The sequence below is a fragment of the Vidua chalybeata genome, chromosome 17 (genome assembly GCF_026979565.1).
Source record: "Vidua chalybeata isolate OUT-0048 chromosome 17, bVidCha1 merged haplotype, whole genome shotgun sequence".
Taxonomy (NCBI): Eukaryota; Metazoa; Chordata; class Aves; order Passeriformes; family Viduidae; genus Vidua; species Vidua chalybeata.
Window position 1 is genome coordinate 6,619,423 of NC_071546.1, and position 15,086 is coordinate 6,634,508.

Sequence of the window (15,086 nt, forward strand, 5' to 3'; positions counted from 1 at the left end):
GAAGTAGCAGGGGGTTGGTCAGTGATTCTCAGACCTGCACTGTCTCCCCTCCTGGCTCCATGCTGTGTGCATTTATTGAGCACACACAAGTACAGAGTCCCCTTTCTCACATTATTGTGCCTGTGCCTTCTGTCAGGCCCTGGCTATGCTGAGCTTTGAACCATTCTGGGAAATACATCTAAATAAGGTTGAGCTCCAGTCAGACCACACCAGTTTCTTATATAATTTAACCAGACAATTGTCACAGCTGTCACCAAAATGCTTCAAAACCAGACCGAAAGGTTTCCCAATCTGTTGTCCAATCTGTAGTGAATGGGCTTAGTAATGAGGAGCTGGACTTTGCCATGCCAGATCCTTGTTGAAACTTGTACCCAAGCTGCACCAAACATTACCATGACCTGTGTAAGTTGGGTGATCATGTTCATAGAAACTACTTCTGTACAATTCCATCTACTTTTCCCAAAGTATTACCTGCAGAGCCATGGTAAAAGGAAAAGAATGAAATGTGCAGAACTCATATAGAGCCTTGCAATTTGTGGTTTTATGGATGATTATTGTGAGAAATTGATGCAGGAACAGAACATTATTTAGATGTGTGCTGGTAATTGTGCTGAAGATGAACTTCAGTTCTGTACAGCGTGTCCTGTGTGTGTCTCTGCTGCCACTTGTCTCCACATTTCTTTTCAACCCTCTCCCCTCCCTGCTGGCACCGTGCAGGCTGTAATTGCACTGACCTCTCCCCTTCCCTCCTCCCTCTCCCAGCACGTACAACTTCTCTGCAGATGGCTTCCACAGTTCCACTGCCAGTGCAAACCTGTGCCTGGGCTCGGGGGTTCACGGGGGAGTGGACTGGATGAGGAAATTGGCGTTCCGCTACCGCCGGGTCAAAGAGATGTACAACACCTACAAAAACAATGTGGGGGGTAAGTGCCACTGGCCAGGCCACCAGCAGGCCTTTCATCTTCCCAAAAAGTGCAGAGCCTCTTGGGACATCTCTGGAGGAGGTGTAGGGAGCCTCATGATATGAGTGCTTCACAGTGAGCTGAGCAAGTGCCTCCGCAGTCACCCTGAAATGTGGTTCTGTACAGGGGTTGTGGGAGACACACTGAAATACCTGGTTTGGTGGTTTGAGAAAGACTCGGGTCCGAGAGTGGGGATTTGTTTTGTGGTTTATTTGGCAGGAAAGCAACCTTCTCCAATTTTCCAGAACATTTAGCAGGCAAGCAAACAGTTCAAAACTAAATATGCCCTTTTTTTCTACACAGCATGTCTGATGGTTGTCTGAAGGCTTTCTTGTATTATAGCTGCTTGCTTTTAACTCCCCTAAAACAATACTACCAGAAATCAGGATTCCCTGGGTTCCTTCATCTCACCTAGTTCCAGACAGTTCTTCAAAGAGACTCTCAGCTTCCTTTTCAGTACATCAGTGCAGGTTTCCCTCTTACTAAGAAAAAGAAAGAAGCAAAACTCAAAGCATCACTACAACTAATTTATTGGTTGAAGGACAAGTCTTACCCTGCATGCACTGGAAATGGGGCATGGCTTTTCAGGAGCCATCCTGGCCTCAGGTGTCTCTCTGCCCAGGTCACTGCCCACTTTACACAGCTCTTCCATCTTCTTGCTCACTTCCCATGCAAGCTTTATGCTCACTCCAAGAAAGGTGCTCCAAGGAGGTCCTGCCATGTGTGCTCCACTGAACCATTCCACCAGAGGAGAAGGAAGCTGAGCTGCAGCAGCAGAGGGTTGTGCTGCAGCTGAGCCTCAAGGCAGAGCCTTGGAGTGACATGGCAGTGACAAAGGGAGGCAGTGGCACCAGGGCCCAGAGAGGGGCAGTGGGAGAGTTCAGAGCACAGGCAGGTGCCCTTTGGCATTGTGCACACAAAGCCATGCAATTCCCTTTCTGTGCTTCTGCAAAGACACTTTCCCTGCTTGCAGGTTTAATAGGAGCTCCTAAGAGGGAAACCTGGCTGCAGCTGAGAGCAGAGCTGGAAGCACTGACTGATCTCTGGCTCACACATGCTCTGAAGGCGCTGAATTTGATACATTCCCGGTAAGAACAGCTCCAAGAACTGCCTGTGGGTTTGATCCAGGAGCTCCTTTGCTTCCCTTGTTTCCCCCTCTAAACAAATGGAGACACATTTACAGGACTTGGCTGGCCAAGCCTGTGGGAGGCCAGTCTGCACATGTTTGCCAGGCTGAATTATCCAGGGCTGGGGTGAGCTTGTGATGGTGAACTGAGCAAAAGCAAAACAGTTCTTTTCCTTGCCTTTCCTTGGCTCCCTCAGCCATGGCACCATTTTCACGTGAGCAGGTTTACAAAAGAGGAGAGGGAGGGAAGAGCCCTTCTCTCCCTGAACATGTTCACTCACAGAACCCAGCATGGACATTACTACATTGTGTTTAAATTCCCACCAAAGAGATCCTGGCAAGCTTGCAGTAAGGCTGCATCACTGCTGCTAGTTTGGTTGATGTTTTTTTCATTCTACTGAGCTGATCAAAAGACATTTCTGGTACTCACATTATCTCCTCTGGCTGCAAAATCCCCCACTGGCTCGGGAACTTCCAGTGGCAGGAAAGGTTTGCTTCCTACCATCTTTCATTCCAGGGTGAAAGAGAGAAACCCAGATTTCTAATAACTTCTGTTTCCTAGGCCCAACTGTGTGAATGTGTTGGTCACCACAACTCAGCTTATACCAGCTCTGGCTAAAGTGCTTCTCTATGGGCTGGGCACTGTCTTCCCCATTGAAAACATTTACAGTGCAACAAAAACAGGTAAGAACAAACTGACTGAGGCCTCACCTAAGACAGGCTGGAGTTTTGTCCCTAAGTCATGCAATGAGTGAGCTTTATTTTTAGCTCCCTACTAACAGATGTCTAATTCACATCCTGACTCCCACACTTAACCTAGTACAGACTGCAGGGGAAAAAAAAAAAAGTCTAAAAAACACTTCTCAAGTGTCTCCAAGGGGAAGTGAGCCAGATATATAGAAATATACCCACCCTATGGAGCACTGACTGCTCGTGGGGTGTCCAGCTGCACCCAGCTGGAAGGAAGGTCTGTTTGGACCTGTTACAGAAACACTCTTTGGATCCTCTTACTCCTGCAGAGAGGTCAAGTGTGCTGAATGAGCTTTGTGAAGCTTTGTGAGTAATAAGTACTGATAGAGCTGGCTTGGAGCTTCTTTGTGTTCTGTTCTTTCTGGCGTGTTTGAACCTCTGAGGATTGCATTTTCATGTTTTTACTGCAACCAGAATGAACAGAAGGGGGCTCTGGAAACTGAATGCCATGAGTGTCACATCAGTCTGCCTGCTGGTGGCCTGAGCAGGGCATCACAGTCACAAAGCTCACAGAAAACCGGCAGCACTTGCAAGTCCTTGGCTGACAAACAAGTGCTAGCAACTGTCATGAAATGGAGAGGATCTGCCTCAGAAGAAGATCCAGTCTGAAAAGAAAGCAAAAAATGTTGCAGCCAGTTCAGTTAGGGGATAACTCCAGGTCCTGTGCCTGAATATTAGCTCTGCCTGTGGTGTGTGTCCAGATTAAAAAATGTATCTTCTCTTGTGTTGCTCAGGGAAAGAGAGCTGTTTTGAAAGAATAATGCAGAGGTTTGGAAGGAAAGCCGTGTACATTGTAATAGGAGATGGTGTTGAAGAGGAACAGGGAGCAAAAAAGGTACAGTTTGTGGATGCCATGCTGGATTCTCCCAAGTTTTGATTATAATGACCTTTTCTTTATTAAGAGTTTAATGAAGCTCCCTCCATTTGGAGCAGCTTACAATTGGTCTCATTTCTTAATATGTGAAATACTCAACAATCACCTTGTCAGAAATTCCATACTCTAAATCCCCCACACTTTGGCAGCTGCTACAATATTTCAGGTAGTTGCTGTGTCACATGTTCCAGGAGTCATTCTTGTTTAATAATGACATGAAAAGGGAAATTCCAGTGTGTGACCTCAGATGGGCAGGCAGAATTAATTTCTGATCTACACATGCTGCTTTTGTAAATTCTAACTTGTTGGAATTAGTTTTGAATTACTTACTAAAATATGCCTGTATCCATACATGTGTTTGTATCTATGACTCATTGAATCAGGATTTGCTTCATTAGAGCAAATTCCAAAGGGCTTGTACAGAGTTGCTGCCTTCATCAATGACTTCTGGATCAATGTGATCAATTTCACAAGCAAAATGAAATTAGAAAATTGTACTGAATACAAAGAACAGAAACGACAAAAGCAGTATGATCAAGAATAATGAGAATTGGAACAGCCAAAGTTTTCATTTCCTAAACTTTAGAACAGAAACATGCCTGGAACTTCCATTTATTTGGCTGTACGGGGCCAGGAATACAATTTGTTAATGACAAACAATATTTGCAAGATGTCTTTGTGTATCCTGGGTCTTGTGCTCCTGGGGTGACTGGAGAAATGTGATAGAACTGCCTTTGCTCCAGGAGCATTGCACATGAGTTGAGATGCAGGAACTGGCTGAATGAGCTCCATCTTCAGCAAACTTTAATTTTTTAACAGATACACAAATGACTGGTGTAGCTCAGGTGATATTGAAAATACTAAATCACAGGAGCTCAGTTATGCAGCTGAACCTTGTGCTGGAGGACCCGGTATTTCATTCTGACTGAAGATCCTGCAAAGACTTCCCAAGCAAAATTGAGCTCATTGGTTGCACAAGCCCAGTAACAAAGTGATCCCAGAAAATAAGGTGGGGGGCACATGTTCTGTCCCCAGAACTGTATCTCAGGTTATCTTCAAAGTAGCAGAAACCCAGGTTTTTTATTGTGTATTTTTCCTGGCCAGTGGAAGCAACAATATTTGCACCCACCTTGGAAAACTACCTAAAACTGCAGATGGTTTTGTAGCTCAGGAAGGGTTAAGGAGCTGTCAGGAAGAGCCCAGAATGCATGACTGGGGCTGAAGTGACAAAGGCCTGCTGCTTGTGGCAGCTCAGTGTCACACTTCAAAGGCAGTGGGTCAGTGAACAGACCTGCATCAAAGGCTGCAGGGGCTCCCAGCCTGCGTGGGGAGGTGGGGGGGTTCAGCAATCTCCTCTGCTGGGATTTCAAGGGCCTCCTGTCTCCTGGCCTAAGCAGCTCAGCCATTAGTAGAGCACATTCTTTGCTCTGCTGTTGCCTCCTTTGATTGATGACAATCGTTAATCAAACCTTCTACACACCTGAGCTTTATACAGAAAAAAACAAAAAAGGGAGGGGACAGGCAGAGCCTTTTGCTGTTCTGCTCACAGCACTGATAGCATCTCCAGTTTCGTGGGTCATTTTTCTTCACCTGTCTGATGAGTGATAAATCTGGAACTGCTGAACAACAGGAGCGGCTGGGAGGCCAAGTTTTCTTCTGGTTTAAGAAAGAAAAGCAGATAATTTAATGGAAGGGGTTTAATAGAAACTGGGGGAGGGGGAAGGAAATAACTTTTCCCCTTAAAGTGAAATTGGAGAGCAGTGGATTTCAGTCTCTTCAGCTGTCTTGGCTTGCTGTCTCTACACACTGATAAACAGCTCAAAGAAAACATTTGTTTACTGGTAGGCAACAGGCAACATACCAGAGAGAAGCTTTAGTTGTATTTAAAGTCTACAGGAGTGCAAATAGACTCTCTCTCTGTAACATAAACATCTGGAACCACTGGAGGTTTTTGTACATAGGTGGGTACAGTTGGAAAAGGAACAATTCCCTTTATCAGGGTCTATTTGGGAGAAGTGCATGTTCTCTGAAGCTTTGTTGAAGCTGTTTATGCAGGAGCAGCGTGGTTACAGGAGAATTCCTGCAGTGATAAAAGACTCTTAGCAGTGTTATGCCCATGCTGGAAGGGATGAAGTGCTGTGAGTTCAGGCCTTCTGTACATTTACTGCTACATACATACCACTGACTGTGCAGAGACTGACATTTTGGGAGAAGGCAAAGAAAATCAAAGTCCCAAATGTTAAAAAATCACAGTGCAGAAAGGAGCTGTGTCTTTGATTTAACTGCTTTAACAGTTTTGGAGAAGAAACAAATCCAGCACAAACCCCAGGCTCACCAGAACACACCAAAAAAAGTTGTATTTAACATCTAAGAACATGTTCTAATTATTTTGAGGTTCTCTCTGTGCAAGCAGCCACAGGGATCACAGCTTTATGCTAAGGAACTCTGCTGTTCAGGGATCTTTCAGGGCGTTCTGGTGACATTCCAGGTCTCCGATGAAATTGAACTGCACTTGTTTCACAGCAGTTAAAAAGTTGACACCTTGTCCTCTTTCAGATTTAAGTCTTGTTTTCCTACAGAATATTCATAATTTTTAGGAGAATGAACAGGATAATATAAAGATAGAGCAGGTCACAGGTAGCTGACCTTCCAGATTTTGTCCAGATGCTCAGATTTCAAGTGGAACAGGCCAGTGTTAAAATTTGAACATGTGTGCACAAAGCTTCAGATTTATCACAGCAAATACAAATTCAAAAACAGGGAGGTAGAGGAATTGTTTAAGATAATCTCCCATAAATGGGAGTTAGGAAAGTTTTTTGGGGACAGGCTGTTTTATAACCCTATTGCACCTTCCCCAGAGAGAACAGTATATGTTAAATGAATAATTGATCTGAGCAATGATACCAATTCCTACATTGACAGAAAATGCACTATGACCTACTGTTCCAGTTAATTGGGAAAGTGAATTGTTAGAAAGCATTTTGATTGTGTGGCATTTTATCCCTTTACTTATATTTTTATAAATATAAATATATTAAATATAAATAAATATATTTAAATAAATATATTGTGTTTATATATTTATATAAATGTATATTTAATAAATATCTAAACATACATGACAATATAAATATATTTTCTAAATTTTAATAACTTCCTTTTCCAATACTTGTCTGATAACAGCTTCCACTACTGATGTTCACTTAAAACTGCTTCTAGTAATACTGCAATTCTAGAAACATTCCTGAATATTTGTGGGGGGAAAAAATAGGAGCAAAGTTTAGTATCCAGCCCACATCCTCCATCACCTGTGAAGCAGGATACTCTTAAATTGTGGAGGATGTCTTCCTGTCTCATAGGAGACAGATCAAGAGACACTTCCCACTTTGTCCCTTCCTCCCTCCCTAAGATGAGCCTCCTTGCCTCTGGCACTGTGACAGCCTGGTGGCCAAGTACAAAACCCTGTTCCTGAGGGTACAAGCTAAGAAAGTTGTTTTGATCTCAGTATTATACAAAAACAGAAAAAAAAACCTGCACTCTTTTGGTTTCACTCTAGCACAACATGCCCTTCTGGAGGATCTCTTGTCACGCTGACCTGGAAGCTCTTCGGCACGCCTTGGAACTTGAGTATTTGTAGCAGACCCCAACATCTTAGCACTGGGAGGGCTTCACTCAGACTCTTACATCGGTTCCAGCTATTCCTCAATGTTTTCTTAGTAAAACAAAATCCCACAGCAACTGCAGTTTTTCTTTTTTTTGAAGGAGAACCCTTTCAGTGGAAGCCTTTAAGAACTTGCAGCCAAAGAATATTGTCTCAAGTCCTCCTTCCTTTGGACAGAGGAAAATCCTCCTGACCAGTCGCTGGGATGCTGCAGTTGCTGGCTAAGGTGGAGGCACAGAGCTCTAATGGCCTTTTTGCCATCAACAAGGCAAATGCTACAAGTCTGGGTCTCCCTGTCAGCGTTCTTGGTTTTCAGAGGGGAAGAGGACACAGCAAGGAGTCTCTGCACAATTCATCACATCACACAGGACCTTCTGAAAATAGGAGTGAAACTGTTGATTTTTTTTTTGTTTTGTTTTGTTTCTTCTTTTTTTTTTTTTTTTTTGTATTTTTTTTTAATTTATGAACTAATCTCATTACTCTGGTATTAAGCTCTGTACCTGTGTTTTTCATTTGGCTTTTGGGGGGTGGGGGAGGGTGGGGAAAGTCTTACTGTTCTAAATTAATAGTTCATTTCTCCAGAACAAACTCTGGGGAGAATCATATTGTGTACATGAGTAGTAAGGACACATGGTACTGCTGGTAAGAACTGTGGCTGTGGTTTTGAACCTTACCAAGAGGGTACATGGACTGTGCATGTGTCTACACGGTGCCTTATGCTGCCGTCTTGGGGCTGAGGATGGGGGAAAGTACCTTGTGATGAGTGAAAGGCATTCAATAAAAACATGTTTACATTTTGGGGGACTGGAGTACCTGCCTTCTCTGCCACCACTCTTGGATCTAAAGGTAGGAGGTGGAATGTGTGCTCCCCATTTCAAGAATGGCATGGTAATCTTGCTGTCAAAATATTTAAATTCTCTGGGCCTGGGTGGATCTCTTTGTTTGAAAATGGCTGATTGTTCCTTGCTGCAGCACCAGGTAAGGTCAGAAGGATCAAAGCCTCTCTGGAAAGAGGGGTTAGAGATGCAGCAAATGCTACAGCCCTCACCTCCCAAAGGGTTACACAAGTGCTACACAAACCTGAGGGCTACTCCTAACCTCTAAAAACATTTAGAGAAAAGTGCTAGAGCTGAGAGGGGATTTTTCTGCCAAGCTAAAGCAGAAAATCTGATCTTAAATTAATCCAAAGCAGCAGCCCCACAGCAGCTGTGACACACCAAAACTTTTTAGTACAGGCTGGGGGGGCATTTGCAAAGAGGTGCTCTCTGGCCTTAGCACAACTCCATGCAAAATGTCACTTTTCAAGCACAGGCCTTGCTGGTCTCAGGGCTTGCTGAGCAGAATTTTTTGCCTCAAGGTTTCCCTGCTGTAAGAATGGCTTCCTTCACTTGTGATGTAACTTCTCATTTGTGACAAAGTCAGTGGAGAATTGACTAATGCTTACAAGGTAAGCGCTCTGGTAAATAAACTTTTGAAAGAGGAATAAATGCCAGGGAGTGCAGATTCCCAGAGAAGCACAACTTCAGCTTTTAATACCCATCCATCAGCTAACTGATCTTCCTTGAAATTCCAAATTTAACACCTGACTTAATCGAGTCAATTGTCTGAGCACTGATTCTGGGTTTTTTCTTAAGGATTCTTGGAAGATTTTGTCTTCAGAATATATTTAAAGGTTTGAAAGCTGTTGGTTTTGTCGCTGACATTCTTAGCAGAGCTTTGGGTGGGACACACCAAGGGTCAGGAACACATCTGTCACACCGGTGTCACCACTTCCAGTCACCGTGGCACATTCATCTCTCAGTGCAGCAAGAGTATCAGGATTTACTGGCAATTGATGATGGATAGAAGAGGGGATCTACAGCAGTTTTGTACTTGGGAACATCCAGAAGGCCTCGGAACATGCTCAAATACATGTACAGGTCTTGCTCAGTTTTATGTATTTCTACATACTTTACTAGGATTTGGTCACCTGTTATTTTAGAGGAGGAAAGAAAACATCTCTTCTGTAGGAAAAAAAAAAATGCTCATTAATTGAAAAAGCCCTCCACAGGCTAGAAAAGGTGTCAGAAAGCAGCGGGGTTTCCTACAACAACTTGTACATCACTTCCTTTTTCCTCTAACACAAGGCTCGCTTCAGCATCCAAGTTCCATGGGGAAGGCCAAGCCTCATTTCAGGCTTTCAAGTTTTGTGCTTTTCTGTAAACAGTAGCACTGGGAACATGAACTGTGGTTGCTTTACAAATGCCCAGAACAAGGTAGCTGCAGGAGCAGGAACTTCAGACGATACTCACAGATTTTACCATGTTTCATAAGCTCCCTGTTTCTTTAACTTGTAATTAAGACACATACAGAGAAGTCTTGCCCAACTCATGCACTCTTGAGGGGCTGCAGTGGCACTCAGAGGTGCCATTTCTACACACAACTACACCTAACACCAGTCCCAACCAATGAATAAATGGTACACATCATCAAACTGGACAGGCTTGGACCCAAAGGTCCCACACGCCTGAGACAGAAGATGCCAACGTAAGTGAAATTACCTGTGATCTGGAGACTGCAGAAATGAAAATTCCTCCAGACTGAACCAAAACTGGAAATCCAGCAACACAGAACATTTTTCTAAAACAGTTTAATAAAAAAATTGTGACGTTTCTTGAAAAATTGGAGAAACCCAAAGCATATTGTGTGTGTCACCTGTCTTAGTCACAAAGAAACGCAATTGTCAAAAAAGATATTTAAGTTTAATACAAATTTTATACAAAGAAAATGTGAAAAAATACTTCCATATGCTAAAAGCAATTATGCTTCACAAATAAGGCCAGCTAGGCTAGTTTTGACACAACTGCAATTAATGAATATTCTGTTCTCACTTTTTTTTTCTTCTAATACTTTTTTCCCTCTAATCTGGGTACTAGCTGGAGACTGTACAAACCGCATTCTTATATAAACAATGGGAGAAATCAACATGACTAAAATGTACAACAGAATGTACTGGAATGATATCATACAATTAAATTTTCTCATATACATACATCACCTTTGCTTTGTTCAATGCTTTCGTTTTACACAACATACAAAATGGGACTACAGCCTCAGTGTAACAGACAGCATCTCCAGGGGGTACTTCCTCTCATACTGCACTGCTTCATGCTTACAGAAAAAACATAAATTCCATCATATAAATAATACATGCTCTGGCCCAGCACCAAAAGTCCTTGGCCCATGTTTCCCAATCCATGTTTTTCTCCACACCTAGTTCTTCAAAGTCCTTCAGGAGGATTTTTAAAAAATAAGAAAACTGTGAAGCATAGCAACAAACTACTTTCCTCAATCTTTGATATCAGTAATCGGAAATCCTGCTACAACCAGCTGCTATTACACTTTGCAAATTTTCTGATCTTAGACTGAATGGAATTTTAAAATAATTTTAACCTGTAAACAACATTAATATTTGTTGTCAACCTGGTCATTGTGAAAAACAGTATGCATTTTTGTGGATTTCAGGTCCATAATTTGCCTAATAGACTTAGGTGAAAAGAGATGTCCTTCATCACTTGGTTGTTCAGAAAAATTCCACGAGAGTTTCAAAGTGCAGAAGTTTTTTTCACTCCAAATGCAAAAGTTGTTCAAATTTTCTGTATTAGATTATTTGACGCAGTTTCCCAAGACCAGTTCTCAGCATTAGGTTGTGGTAAGGCTCTTTTAAACCTTCCTCTTCCAACTTCAAACGCTCTTTATAAGTTAAAGTCAATACAAATATAAAAAGGAGATGGTACTCTAATGACATCCACAAATTGTACATTATTTACAAAAGAAGCATAGATTTAACATGGATCTTACCTGTCCTTAGCTTTTCTAAGCCAGCACTAATGCTTTACATTAATGTAGTGTAATTAATGCTTTGTACACATACACAAAGCTAAAGTCTGAACCTCTGAGGTTAATCCAAAGAACTGTGTTTATTTGTCACATTTCTATTAGATTTATTTATTCCAACATTTGTCTGAACTTCTTGTTAGCAGTTAGACTCTTCGTACTTGGACTGGCATTGTGGTCTGAACATACTGAACTCCAGTTCTCATTGCCACTGTCCCAGCAGAAGGACTTACCACTACAGGAATGGTCTGTGGATTAAAACCAAGAGAAACAGATTGTTATGTTAAAGGTCACATAAACATGACCACAGAAATAGAGATTTGTTTTCCAGGGGAAATCCAGGACAAGTTCCAATTTTGTGCAAGAACTAATACCTTTATTACCACAGTATTACCTCATTCCAGGGGAGGAGTAGTGCATTACTTCCCTATAGCCAAGAGTTTCTGTGTTCTCATCACTGCTCTAGAATTACAGGGACAGGAGGTGCTATAGGGGCTGCACACACTGCCTGTGCTTGGAGGCTGAGGGTTTCAGAGTTACATCCAGTTATGTATTTTCTGCAAACTAATATGTGGGAAGAGGAAAAAGGGCTAAAAAAATCCTTTGTCATTTGAAAAAGTTCTGACAAATCAAACTGGAGTACAAAAATACCCTTGTTTATAAGTATATTCTCGTTACATGTTACTTAAATCTTTTTCCCCAAAAGGAACTTTCCCCCATGCATTCAGTCTACACAGAAGAGAACAAAGAACATCCATCTGAACAAAAAAAGTACTTAAGTTAACTTCTGCACAAATCAATAGCAAAAACATCAGCATTACTGGGAACTGTCTTACACACCCTGTAAAAATATTAATATAGAATAAACTTTACACTTCCATCATACTGATCATGATTTATACATCTCAACAAATGGAGTTTCAGAACATCTCTATAGGTGGCAATTGATTCTACAGATGCAGAGACAAAGGCACAAGAATGTTAAACAATCTGGTCAAGGTCACATCACTCTAGAAATCTGTAAGAGGATTTATTGAACCTAAAGTCTGTATCTTAACCTTCCTCCAAAAACGTGAGAAAGTCTAGAAATGTCTCTACCATACAAACTGCAAAGTGTGTTCCGACACAATTCCAGTGATGCACAACTGGTGATCAGACAAACGCATCCATTTCAGTTCACAACATCTTGTGGAAGAAACAGGGAGTGAGATTTTGAGGAACCTGAAAGGGATGCACAGATCTTCCCCCAGTGGTAGTGTGACATTCCAGAGAGGACATGGAAGAACAAATACAAGTTCACTGAAGCCCAATGTTTCCCCACACTGATTCAAGAAACCACATGAGTGTCTTAATGATATTCCACAAAGACTCTGAGTATCCCTGCTGAGATGGATTACAGCTCCTTTGTGACTGAGTCTGTGCCTTCCAGAAGCCTACTCATTCCATTCCCTGGAATGCAAAGAAGATGGGTTCATATTTTTACATTATTTTAACTGCAGTAAGAATAAAAAACAAACATGGGACCAATTTGCTAAATAAATTCAAAATTACTGCCATTTCGTAATGATTTCAGATGTGTTTACAAGGTTCGGTGGAAACGGTACCCAGAAGATACAATGGAAGTTGTTCCTAGTTGGACACAAAGTGCAAACTGAATTCTAAAGAAGTCATTATGTAAGTCACTGTCAGTACTAGAGGTGGGGAAATTAAGGTTGCCACAGTTGCCTTTTAAATATACACACTTACACACATGGAAATAATTAAGTTTCAGTTCTTAGCGCGATCAGAATATGGAATGTGCGAGACTCCTTAAATGTGTTAACATCATTCCCTGAGAGGTAAATTTTCCACCTCTGCCAGTTTTACACATATGTACATTTTGCATACATATTAAACATGCACTAAGGTTTAAAATTATTTAAATTGCACGTGCAGTCATTAGAATACAGAGGTGTCTGTAGCTGTGCAAGACTAATGCAAATGTGTACAAAGTTATAAACATGCACAAATAAAGTTGGAAACCTTTCACACCTTCCAATTCTGCTTTACATAACTCAATACACTTTGTGTTACAGAAAACAGATGAGGGTAACTGCCATTTTTCTGAATATTACACAAAACCACCGCAGGATCTTACAACCTCGCAGCTATTCACAAAAGAAGCCTGATGTCTTAGAAGTCTGCTATTGGATTTTAAAACACATATAAAACCTTATTGTTAATGGTAGTTCAGTCCAAGCAACTCAGGGCCAATGCTGCAAAGGTGCACAGTGGTCTCAGCTGAGACTAAGTGGAGTTGAAATGCTGTGAGGAATGTGGGAAGTCTCCATCCCCACCAAGAGCTGTGTTTGTGTGGAATCTGATGGTTGTGAAGCACTGTTTGTGCATGAGCGTGTATCCACCAACACACCTGTGTCCTGCAGCTGGGGGTGTGCACAGGGAAAGAGAGACAGAGGAACTTACACAGCACATCAGGCCTCACAGTCACAGTGTGGGTAAGGTACACTGTTAAATCAGATACCTTATAACAGTGTCTTTTAAGTCAGAAGTGAAGTTACCCACACATGGGCTTCCCTGCTGAACCCAGCACAGAGGCAGAGCACGTGCCGTGACCAGGGCAGCATCAGCTCAGTAGCTGGCTCTGACATGAGCACTGCAGAGCACAACCAGCTGAAATAACGGGCTAATATGGTGTAAAAAATACAAATATCCAACTCACTTTTGTCCCATCTACTGTGACTGACACTAGGGAATTCGGATGTCCTTGGTTAAGCCTTTGATGGAAAATACCCAGGTCTGATTCCAATGCGATTTCTCGTTTCATAATGCTAATGTGCAAGACTGCATGGGAGAGACACTGCTGACAAATGCATATTCTTTTTCACAGGTACTGAGATGTCACAGGAATATCAAGCATAGCTCAGAAATAATTAAATCTCTAAATCTCTTTAGGATACCACAGACAAAACGATATTTAAGAGATATTTAAAATTAATTCTATATATTTACATTGATGTTGTGGTCAAGTATATACATGAAACAGACCAAAAATGTGAAATGGCCTCTGCCTGTCCTCAGTGCCTTTGCCAGACTTAAAGATTTCTGAATCCTTGCAATCACGAATGGAATGAAAGGGTGGAATGTTGCACAGCAAAATAAAGCATTTTGCACTGCAAGTTGAGACTATACCAGTGAATTCATCTCTTGATACAACAGCAGATGGAGACAACCCCCCAGAGATACTGAGCAATTTTAATGCCAGGAACAGCATTGCTGCAGACTTTAAATTATAATGCTGTACTTACAATTGTGGGTTGAGTAGTTGGAATATAGGTGGTGGTCTGCGGTACCTGGACCAGTTTTATAGGCTGGTTGCTTGTCACACCTGTTGCTATCTGCAGAGACAGCACAGGCAACCTCAGTAGAAGTCTCAGCTTGTACATAAATTCCACCTAGTTGTTACATTATTATTATTGTGATACGCAATTTATGTTGGATGTTTTCTTTGTGTTAAAAATTTGCATCTTAATGAATTCACAGGTTACTTCTTTGTTAATAAAACAAAATTCAAATTATGAACATGATCAATGTATACAGCATGATGTTTCAGGTAGAACATCTATATAAAAGCAATTCCATATCTGTATAACTGGAATATTCCCTGGCAGGTTTTAGGTCTCACATTCCCTACTTCCCCAGTAATACAAAGCTTGTGCTGCCATAACAATGCATACAAACATTAAGTAAGTGAGCCAGAGTTTAACCAACTTCATCAGAACATTTAAGTGAAACAGCACCTCCTTTTCCCCCCTTCAAATCTGTTCCCCAAGTTACTCC

At 41.8% G+C, this 15,086-nt stretch overlaps 2 protein-coding genes across 14 annotated transcripts in view; one reads left to right on the top strand and one right to left on the bottom strand.

Annotated features, from left to right (window-relative positions):
- EYA2 (EYA transcriptional coactivator and phosphatase 2) overlaps window positions 1–8,182 on the top strand; it is an 89,096-nt gene extending 80,914 nt beyond the window's left edge. For all 6 annotated transcript variants that reach the window (XM_053958974.1, XM_053958972.1, XM_053958976.1 and 3 more), the window contains 5 exons: window positions 763–923; window positions 1,936–2,050; window positions 2,651–2,772; window positions 3,573–3,673; window positions 7,269–8,182. In XM_053958974.1, the coding sequence (XP_053814949.1) occupies window positions 763–923; window positions 1,936–2,050; window positions 2,651–2,772; window positions 3,573–3,673; window positions 7,269–7,349 (580 nt within the window). In that variant the 3' untranslated portion in view covers window positions 7,350–8,182. The remainder of the gene's footprint in view (window positions 1–762; window positions 924–1,935; window positions 2,051–2,650; window positions 2,773–3,572; window positions 3,674–7,268) is intronic.
- Window positions 8,183–10,092: 1,910 nt separating this feature from the next.
- The window catches only part of ZMYND8 (zinc finger MYND-type containing 8), a 49,615-nt gene continuing 44,621 nt past the window's right edge, over window positions 10,093–15,086 (bottom strand). For 4 of the 8 annotated variants that reach the window (XM_053958966.1, XM_053958971.1, XM_053958965.1 and 1 more), the window contains exons 21-22: window positions 14,555–14,644; window positions 10,093–11,497 (exon numbers count right to left, since the gene is read on the bottom strand). In XM_053958966.1, coding sequence (XP_053814941.1) covers window positions 11,396–11,497; window positions 14,555–14,644 — 192 coding nt within the window. In that variant the 3' untranslated portion in view covers window positions 10,093–11,395. Of the gene's footprint in view, window positions 12,699–14,554; window positions 14,645–15,086 lie in introns of those variants that run through there. The other 4 variants (XM_053958969.1, XM_053958968.1, XR_008433933.1 and 1 more) reach the window with 4 other exon arrangements.